Source organism: Protobothrops mucrosquamatus, unplaced genomic scaffold (assembly GCF_001527695.2).
Source record: "Protobothrops mucrosquamatus isolate PMUCROS unplaced genomic scaffold, P.Mucros_1.0 scaffold32, whole genome shotgun sequence".
Classification (NCBI taxonomy): domain Eukaryota; kingdom Metazoa; phylum Chordata; class Lepidosauria; order Squamata; family Viperidae; genus Protobothrops; species Protobothrops mucrosquamatus.
In genome coordinates this window covers 908239-918293 of record NW_015386416.1, presented here as the reverse complement: position 1 = coordinate 918293, position 10055 = coordinate 908239, and the positions used below count along the sequence as shown (strand labels likewise).

General features: G+C 43.2%; 1 protein-coding gene across 1 annotated transcript; it reads right to left on the bottom strand.

Annotated features, from left to right (window-relative positions):
• Positions 1–5240: 5240 nt before the first annotated feature.
• On the bottom strand, positions 5241–10009 carry LOC107283294 (uncharacterized protein K02A2.6-like). The gene is made up of 5 exons (XM_015811170.2): positions 9905–10009; positions 9100–9508; positions 7959–8242; positions 7014–7119; positions 5241–5419 (listed from the first exon to the last, which is right to left on the bottom strand). The coding sequence occupies exons 1-5, from the start codon at positions 10007–10009 to the stop codon at positions 5241–5243; spliced, it is 1083 nt and encodes a 360-aa protein (XP_015666656.2).
• Positions 10010–10055: the final 46 nt, after the last annotated feature.

The window sequence follows — 10055 nt, the reverse complement described above, 5'->3', positions numbered from 1 at the left end:
GTGGCTCGGCAGGTGCAGGAGGTAGGCGCGCGCAAATCCTGTGTGCGAATGTCAGGCCCACCCGACCATGCAACGGCTTGCATGGTCGCCGGCGGCGGGGAGCATGTCAGCGGCCCTTGGGGACCATGCAAGCCCTTGCAATTGCTCCAGCTGAAGAAGCAAGCAGCTGGGAGGCCGCGGCGGCGCAGTTGGGAGGCCGCGGCGGTGCCTACCTCCTGCGCCCGTCAGCTGGCAAGCCCCTGACCTGCGCCCGTCAGCTGGGAGGTCTGGAGACGGAGCCAGCTGGCGTGGAGGGCGATGGGGAAGCGGTGGCTCGGCGGGCGGGGTCCTGCCTGCGCACGAATGTCAGGCCCACCCGCCCCATCTGTAAAAGAAAACGTCTTCCGCCCAAGCATAACCTTTAAGGATTTTAAGGATCTTTGAGAGAGAGAGAGAAATAGAGGGAGAGAAAGAGGGAAAGAGAAATAGTATAGTACCGGTATGTGTGTCTTATGGTCAGGTGCGTCTTATAGAGCGAAAAATACGGTAAGCTTAATTCTGATATTGGCCTGTAATTGAATAAAACTCTGCTTAGCCTTGCCTCACCAAAAAATTCTACATCTGGGTATCACAGGGCTGTATGTGCAGAAGCTTCTGTACAAAGCTAGTATGTAAGAAAATTCTGGATTACTATGACTGCCATTTGTTTCAACAATTGTTCTAACAGCTAAGAATTTTTCTCTTATTTAATATATTATTTATTTATTATAAAGGCTTACATGTCTCATGAATCATAGAACTGTAAGCCATTTTTAGTAACATAATACTGCAAAATAAATAATGTAGTAAATATGCAATTCTCATCCAGCTCAATATATTAATAATAAATATCCATAACCTATCAGATAGAATGCATAGGAACATATATATTTATATAGCACCCTTCTTTCTGTTCCAGAAATACAAACCAGTGTACTCCATTATTCAGTCCATGAAGGTTCCATGGACAAGCAATGATTAAACAGCTTTCTAAATGTCATCAGGAAAGAGGATGTCTTCATCTTATGGAGCAAGCTGCTCTAGAAGCAGAGAAACATAACAAAGAATGATCATTTCTGAGACCCCACCACTCTAATCACGGGAGTTCACAGCATGTCTTCTCTGTTAAATTAAACTGAGATGTCTGATTCTAAATGGAGTAGACATTCCCAATCATATAGAATTTTATATATAAGCAATAATAAGCAGTGTGAATTACATCTAGAAGAAAAGCAGCTGCCACAGTAGAAGTGTTACCTGACTATAACAGCTCTTTCCTGTTACCTAGCAAACTACTGCATTCTGCATCAGTACTAACTTCAAATAGAATAGAATAGAATAGAATAGAATAGAATAGAATAGAATAGAATAGAATAGAATAGAATAGAATCTGGAAGAGACCTTAGATGTCTTCTAGTTCAGCCCCCTGCTCTAGCAGGAGAACCTATACCATTTCAGACAAGTGACTATCCAGTCTCTTCTTAAAAATCTCCAGTGATGGAGTGCCCATGATTTCTAAAGGCAAGCTGTTCCACTGGTTAATTGTCCTCACTGTTAGGAAGTTTCTCCTTAATTCCAGGTTGCTTCTCTCTTTCAAACCATTATTTCTTGTCTTGCCCTCTGGTGCTTTGGAGAATAGTCTGATCCCCTCTTCTTTGTGGCAGCCCTGCAAATACTTGAATACTGCTATCATGTCACCCTTATTTCTTCTTTTCTTTAGACTAGCCAAATCCAAGTCCTCAGCCGTTCTTCATATGTTTTAGTCTCCAGGCCTTTTATCATTTTAGTTATTCTTCCAAGGTCTCAACATCTTTTTTGTAGTATGGTGACCAAAACTGGTTGCAGTATTCCAGGTGTGGTCTTACCAGGGTTCTATAAAGTGGCACTAATACTTTGCATGATCTTGATTCTATGCCTCTATTTATACAACCCAGGATTATATTAGCTTTTTTGGTGGCTGCTGCTGCATACTGCTGGCTCATAGTCAAGTGATTGTCCACTAGGACTCCAAGGTCCTTCTCACAGTTTCTGCTTTTGATTAGGTCTCACCTAATCTGTACTTAAACCTTTGATTTTTCCTGCCTAAATGTAAAACTTTGCTTTTCTCCACAACTCATTTTGTTGGATGCCCATTTTTCAAGTTTGTCAAGATCTTTTTGGACCCTGAGCTTGTCTTCTGGGGTGTTGGCTATTCCTGCCAGTTTGGTGTCATCTGAAAATCTGATGAGCTCCCCTTCTATTCCCTCATCTAAGTCATTAATGAAGACATTGAACAATACTGGGCCTAAGACAGAGCCTTGTGGTACCTCACTGCTTACTTCTCTCAATGTGGATATAGTCCCATTGAGGACTACTCACTGAGTAAAGTTTGTCAACCAGCTACAGATCCATCTGATGGTGTTGTTGTCTATCCCACTTTTTTCTAGTTTACTAAGCAGCAGGTTGCTTTGTTAAATGCCTTACTGAAGTCTAAGTATACTATGTCCACAGTGTTTTGCTGGTCTACTAATTTAGTCACTTTATCAAAGAATGAAATAAGATTGGTTTGGCATGATCTGTTTTTGACAAACCTTTGTTGACTACTTTGTTTGCTTCTAGTCTCTAGGGGCAACCCCACAAATTACAGCATTATAATTGTGAAGTGCAAAAGCATGAGGGACCATTGCAGCTACTTCCATTTAAGGAACTGGACTGTAACTAGAACACCAGTTCTATATAAAGTCAGAACTTTCACATACTCTTCAACTTTGAGAGCCTTGAGGTTACATGTCTGTTTCTTCAGAATAAGACCAACTGTCATATGTCTGACTAATGAAACACTTCAAAGACTTTCAGGCATGATTTAACCTAAAAAGCCTTTATTAGTGTAGAGGAGTGTCAGCACGGCATGGAGAATGCCAAGATCTGAATTTCCCTTCCTTTGCACATAACATTCCAGGAATTTCCCCTCCCCTATTTTGGGGTCATGATTCACATCTTCCAATTAACCTGGAGGGCAAAGATTCACTTCCATTCCCTTCCGTGGGCTTTTCTCTCCTTTCTCATTCTTATCTGAATTAACTCTAAAAGTACCAGACAGTTCTGCATATTTTGTCAAAGCAAGAATATTCAATATTAGCAGCGTTGACATCAACTTTGCCTGGAGTTAAGGACAGAGAGAGGCAGGTAGAGATAGAGAGACAGATGGTTTCCAAATCAGCTACCCTTATATTTCGATGAGATTACTCCTAGGTGTATTTCTCCTCATCCAGGCATTGTGAAGACTTCCAGTACAGCTCCTACTTGAGCCCAGGGTGAAGATATACACTAGATATCACTAGCATTCTAATGATGCCTAATCTTGTGCTACTGGATAATATAATTTAGCAGCTTGGTGCAAATGTTGAACATTGTAAGGGAGAGTACCAAGTTCTGTGGGACCACATCTTAATAATGATCCGACTACAAAAGAATTTCCCCGAACTTTTGCAGAGAACCTAAATGAATACCATGTTCAATGGCATCAAATGTGACCAAAAGATGCAGCAGAACCAAGAGAGTTGAAGTCCCTCTACTGAAATCCTGCAACAGGTACAACTGAAGTACAATCAATATGATTGCTATCCATTCCATTCCAGTTAATCCTGACTGAAAGGCACCCAGATAATCCATTTCATCCAGAGCCCCCCATAGCTTTTCAATAATTTTTCCCAGACACATAAAGTTGGAGACAGAACACTCGTGATAGTCAAGGGATAGCTTCTTGAGGACAGGATACCAAAAAAAAGTAATGGCTTCTTACAATGCAGGACATCTACCCCACATACTCCAAGATGAGTTTACCATAGTCTGAATCCCCCATGGCAATGTACCAGTCCATTGTCTCCTCCATGGCAATTCACAAGATCAGGTGAGGCAAGGATTTAGCCCATAGATCACAAAACACCTTATCTACTTCCTTATTTATTTTAGTTAAAACATGTATATAGCCATCTGTCCTATAACAAACTCTGGGTTTCCACTTCCTTGGAATCCAGACACACAAATGAGATTTACTTATATTTTATATTTATTTAGAATTTAGATTTCTAGGGCATCTATCTCATTACAAACTCTGGACAACATACAGAGTTAGAAAAACCTAACAGAATATAGTAAACAGCCAAAAATAAAATATGATTTTAACAGGGGCCACAATTTTTTATATAAATATGTAAAACCCATGCTATTTTAGACATCTCCTTCCTAACACAAGATGTTTGGATTGGCTCTGTGGGACAAATATTGTTCTTACAAATAAATTGTTGCAACCCTTCTTCCATTATTTTTAGATTTTATATATTCTTTTAAGATTGCAATAGGTTCTACTATGTACGCAGCAATGAAGAAAAAATGGCATATAGGCACATTCCTCACAATAACTGTGTTCAGTTTTTTTTCTTTTTTGACAGGACATCAGTATATGCTTGCCTATTTCAGTTTTCATTGTTTTTTAAGACTTAAATATGTAGGTGATAATTGAATATACTGTATAACAATTTATATTAAGGTAACCATTGAAAACATGGAAACCTTCCCTCATTAATATTTATGTCAAAGAAATTCTTCATATTTGCAGAAAAGATTTGCATATCAGGCAACTCACTTTAGGGTGAGTTGCATAAAATCTGGGCCCCTGGAGCTCACCTTCAAAGGTTTCAAACTGAACTTGGTGCCATCAAATCAATCAACAATAGTATGTCTTTCCAGCCCAATGGATGCCATATTACTATATCAATCCCTCTAATGTACAGAAAAGTTTTAGGCTTGATCATCATAATCAGAATGCATGACTTGAAGAATTTATCTGAAAGAAGGGTTTGAAGCAGACTCTCCTTGTTCTTACCCTTTTGCACTCTTGTCTGTCTTCTCCGGAATATGATTGCCAGCTTGATTTAGACTGCTGCTTGTTCAAAATCCTTTCTACTCAGGAAAATCAGAGCCTTATTAAACTTTTTTCATCTGCCCATTCTCATCACCATCACCATCACCATCACCATCACCACCACCACCACCACCACCACCACCACCACCACCACCACTATTTCTTTCTTGCTGCATATTACTTCAGTCATTCACATGCACGTATAAACACATTTATTTATGCAATTTATAGGTTTTCTGACTCCAGAAGACTCTGGGGAGTTACCAATTAAAAATTACAAAACAACATATAACAAAAAAAAGTAGTCCGGGCTCAATCTTCAAGCTAAGTCTTTTATAGCTTTCTGATCATTACAGTGGGAGGTCTCTGGACCTCCAGGAACCAACAAGTAATCGATGTAGCTCATAGGGTCACATAGGTGTAATGAAGCATGCCTAACAATGTCCATGTTGCTGCATTTTGTACCAGCTGTAATTTCCAAGTGAATTTCAAGGGCAGCTACATGTATAAGAAAGAAGTATAGCTAAGGCTTCACAGTCATGTCCATGTTCTATCCCTGACAACAATATGCAAATAATTTCCAAGATATTTTGACTTCCAATCTAACTATAGCCTGGGATCTCACTATGGTCTCCCATCCAATTAATATCTAGGTCTAGCTCTGCTTAGCTGTTAAGTTCAGTTAAGATTACTTTGTTGCTACTACTTTATTTCAAATGCACATTTTAAAAAAATTAAAAATTTTCTATTTGAACTCTCACACATGTATAAGCCCATTGCTTTTCTTCACTATCCTGCAACTGATGCTCATTAAAGAAGCTCTAGATACACCCAACATCTTAATATTTGCAGAGATCCTCATTTTCCACTGAGAGATGGGAAAAAGTTTATTCATGATAACCAAAATAAATCCAAAGTATATCAAGAATCCTATAATTATAATGTTTTACTAGGAAACATATTGGGAAGCTGTTTTCTATAAAAATTAAATGCACCTACCACACACTTTCATTCAGAGATTTACATTAATGACAATGCCATTTTGAAATGTAGTTTATGATAGACAAATTCTTATTTCTGATTTCTAACATCCATTCAAAAATATATAAATTCTATAGCTTTTTTCCTTGTATTTCAGAATACTGTATCAACTTATTGATGAATACTGATTGCCTATAAGAGGCTCATTTGCAAAACACCAGTCAGATTTCAAAACACTCTTAATGTGAGACAGAGAATAGAAAGTATCTCTTCAATATATAATTTTTATGACTTCCATTTGGGTATGGTCATTCTCTACAAATCAGGTTGCTACCAGACAGAATTATTTATATTAATTGTTTCAAATTGGCATGTGAGTTTTTAAATTAAACTCTACTCTCATATTTTTAAAAAAACGTTTACTCAAATGACAAAACATTTTGCTTTCTTAAATTACACTCATGTTCCTGGACAAGAAGCAAATAAAAACCGTATCCATGACAAATCAATTGATAAGTCAAGTACCATTTTCCCACAATTTACATCAGGCTGTTCCTTTCAGGAACAATATCTTGCACATCTTGTAACAAACACTGACTGGTGGGGCCTAGAAAGAGACCCTTTTCTGTTGTTGTCCCCGCCCTATGGAATACTTTTCTCCCAGAGATCAGGCAGGCTCCCACATTAGTGGACTTCTGAAAAACAGTTTGGTCTAGTTAAGGCATCACGCTAGAAACTGAGAGGCAGTGAGTTCCAATCCTGCCTTAGTCATGAAAGCCAGTTGGTGACATTGGACCAGTCACTATTGTTGTGTTTTCGGTTCGCTAGCAATTGACAAAGACGCATGGTGAAAACAACAAGCTCTTTATTACACACTCCTACAACCAAGCAAGCAGCAAAAGGCACGCAGGCCTTTTATAGTGCCTGAAACCCGGACAGTGTGAACCAATTGGAATTTACCCTTTTACCAATAGGAATTTACCCTGGCGCCACTCTGTCTGGTCCCGGGCAGCTTTTTGGATTGCCCGGGACCATTTGCAACAATTCTGAGCCTGCTATCAGCTCTTGCAGGCTCAGGACACAACACCCCTCCCCCCTAGATGAAACACACCTGGCTTACGCACAGGTGCATTGTGCAATGTAGGGATGGTGGACACAGATGCATTATTCAAATGCAAGGAGGGTGGAAATGCTCGGGTCTGCACGCAGGTAAACCCCTTTCAAAATAATTAATAACTCAATTAAAATATATCCTAAATCAAAATAGCATATGAGACTCTTACTGAGTGTTACCCCCTCATTCAGTGACCTCATAGCAAGGTTCCTCCAGTGTTGACAGAAACCTCACATAATCTCCCAGATGTTTAGGTTGGCACTTGGCCCGCTGCGACCTTCTAAGGGCTGGTGAGGGTGCCTGGCCTACCTGCTCGCCTACCAGACTAGGCAGGCCAGGACTTTGATGCCCCAAATACCCAGGTGCCCCCCCCAGCTGCTGACTGGCTGGACCCTCTGAGTCCAAGCCAGTGTACCTTGGAGGGGTGGAAGTCCCCGAGTCCACAATGGACTTCTCTTGGGAACACTGTCCCTCGAGCCCAAGACCAGCAGGTGAAGAGGCCTGAGTGGCAGAAGTGCCCCAGTACTCCGTAGCCCCCGAGCACGTGCCAGAGGTGCTAGAGTCAGGAGCCGCCTCCATGGCAAACCCCCTTGCTACTCACTTCCTTTTTGGAGCAATAGCTGAATTATGAGAGTGCCCCTGATGGAATTCCCTTTCTATGGCTGTGTTTGATTTATGTGGATACCCCCGGTCTGTCTCCCTGTCTGGAGCAATAACGGATGTGCGGGATGACCCCCTATCCTGGGAATTCCTGTTTGGAGCACTTGCGAAGAATGCAGCCATCATCCAAGACAACTTCGTGTGACAGCAGCCCAGAGACCTTGCAGACCACTGCTGTGACCCAGAGATGTCCCGGCTATAGTTCCTTGCCCAAACTGGATTGCCCACCTGAAGTCTCCTAAGTGCCCGCGGTTGTGACACCTGTGAAGCCACCCGATCTGGGTGCAACCTGTCCAGTTTGGTGATGAGGCGGCGACCCCAGTGGAGTTCTGGAGGGCTCTTCCCTGTGGCTGTGCAAGGTGTGGTGTGGTGTGCAAGAAGGAAATCTGCTAACCTGTGATGCCAGTTACCGTAAGTCAGTTTCTTGAGAGCATCTTTGGTAGTGCGCATCATTCTCTCTGCCTGTCCGTTGGAGGATGGGTGGAAGGGAGCAGAAGTCGCATGCTGGATCAAGTTGGCCTGAAGAAAAGCCTGGAACTCAAAAGAGGTAAATTGAGGGCCATTATCTGGGCCATTGTATATATTGATGTTATATATATATGTATATGTATATGTATATGTATATGTATATGTATTTGTATATGTATATGTATATGTATATGTATATGTATGTATGTAGATAGATAGATAGATATAGATATAGATATAGATATTGATATATCTGTATAGATAGATAGATAGATAGATAGATAGATAGATAGATAGATAGAAAGATAGATAGATAAATAGATATAGATATATTGATAGATATAGATAGATATATTGATAGATAGATACTGTTAGATCGCGCAGGCAGTAAGACACGAGTCGAGTGACAGTCAGCTCTCGGTTTATTGGCAAGGCATAAAGTAAATCCGGACTGGCATCTGGGCCAGGGGAGCCCTCTTTTATGGGATTCCCCTGGCTTGTAATCACACAATTCCATTGGCTGGTAAGACCCCATTGCTAGTTAGCCAACCAGCAACGGGCATGANTCGTAGGATCTGGGCCCGGCGATAGAGATGATGGTCGCTTTCACCCACTTCGGCTCCCCCACGTGATTAAGGGCATACACTAAATCCCCCTCCGTAAAACCCCGAGTTACCTTTCTGGATTCCGGTGGCGTGTCCGTTTGGTAGCTGGGATGGAGGCGATCCAGGGGTGACCTCAGTCGGCGACCCATCAACATCTCCGTTGGGCTCCGGCCGGTGGCGGCGCAGGGCGTGTTGTGCTGCACCAGGAGGAACTGTTCGAGCGTTTCTCGCCGTGCGCTGGCCCCCATTCTGGTGAGCGCTTCCTTGGTGAGCCTCACCATCCGTTCCGCCCGTCCGTTGCTCTGAGGGCTGTAGGGCGTGATCAGCGTGTGACGGATGCCCAAGTTCGCCAGGTAATCCGTGGGTCGCGAACAGTCCGTCCAGGGCCTTGATGGTAGCACTCGTTGTGGTGGACAGCATGGGGATCACCTCCAACCACTTCGAGTAGGCATCCACCGTTATTAAATAAGATCGGCCCTCCACGGGGCCGGCAAAGTCAACGTGGAGACGGGACCACGGTACTCGTGGGATCTCCCACTCCAATGGGGTTGCTTTCGGTGGGGCTGAGCGGGATTCCTGGCAAGGCTCGCAGGTGGCTACCCACTCCTGTATGTCCTTGTCCAGCTGTGGCCACCACAAATAGCTCCGAGCCAGCGCTTTCATACGCACGATCCCCGGGTGCCCCACGTGTAAGATATTAATCACCTTTTTCCGTAGGGCTTGTGGGATCACGACTCTTTCCCCCCATAGTACACAACCCTTACACACAGAGTGTTCCGTTCTTTTGGCGAAGAACGGCTTGGAGTCCTCTCCTTCCGCCTCCTGCGGCCACCCCCTCAACACCCAGTTCAAAACCCTTCCCAACAGTTTGTCTTTCTTGGTGTGCTCTGCAACATCTCTCGAGGTGACCGGGCTGGAGGAGTCGACGTCCACCAGGAGCACGGTGGCAAACGGTGCTGGGTCGGCGATGTGGCCGGGTGTTGGGCATCGGCTGAGAGCGTCTGCGTGGCTGATGCTGGCCCCGGGTTTGTGGATCAACTCGTAGTCGTACCCCGCGAGGAATATTGACCAACGGATCAATCTGGGTGACAGGAATTGGGGAGTCTATTTGTCCCCCGCCAGCAGTCCCAGTAGAGGCTTGTGGTCCGTGATGACCCGGAAATGCCTTCCATATAGGTACTCGTGGAATCGCTTTGTGCTAGCCACGATGGCGAGGGCCTCTTTGTCCAGCTGGCTGTAGTTTCGCTCAGCTGGGGACATAGTCTTGGAATAGTAGGCTATCGGTGCCTCTCTGCCATTGGGTAGA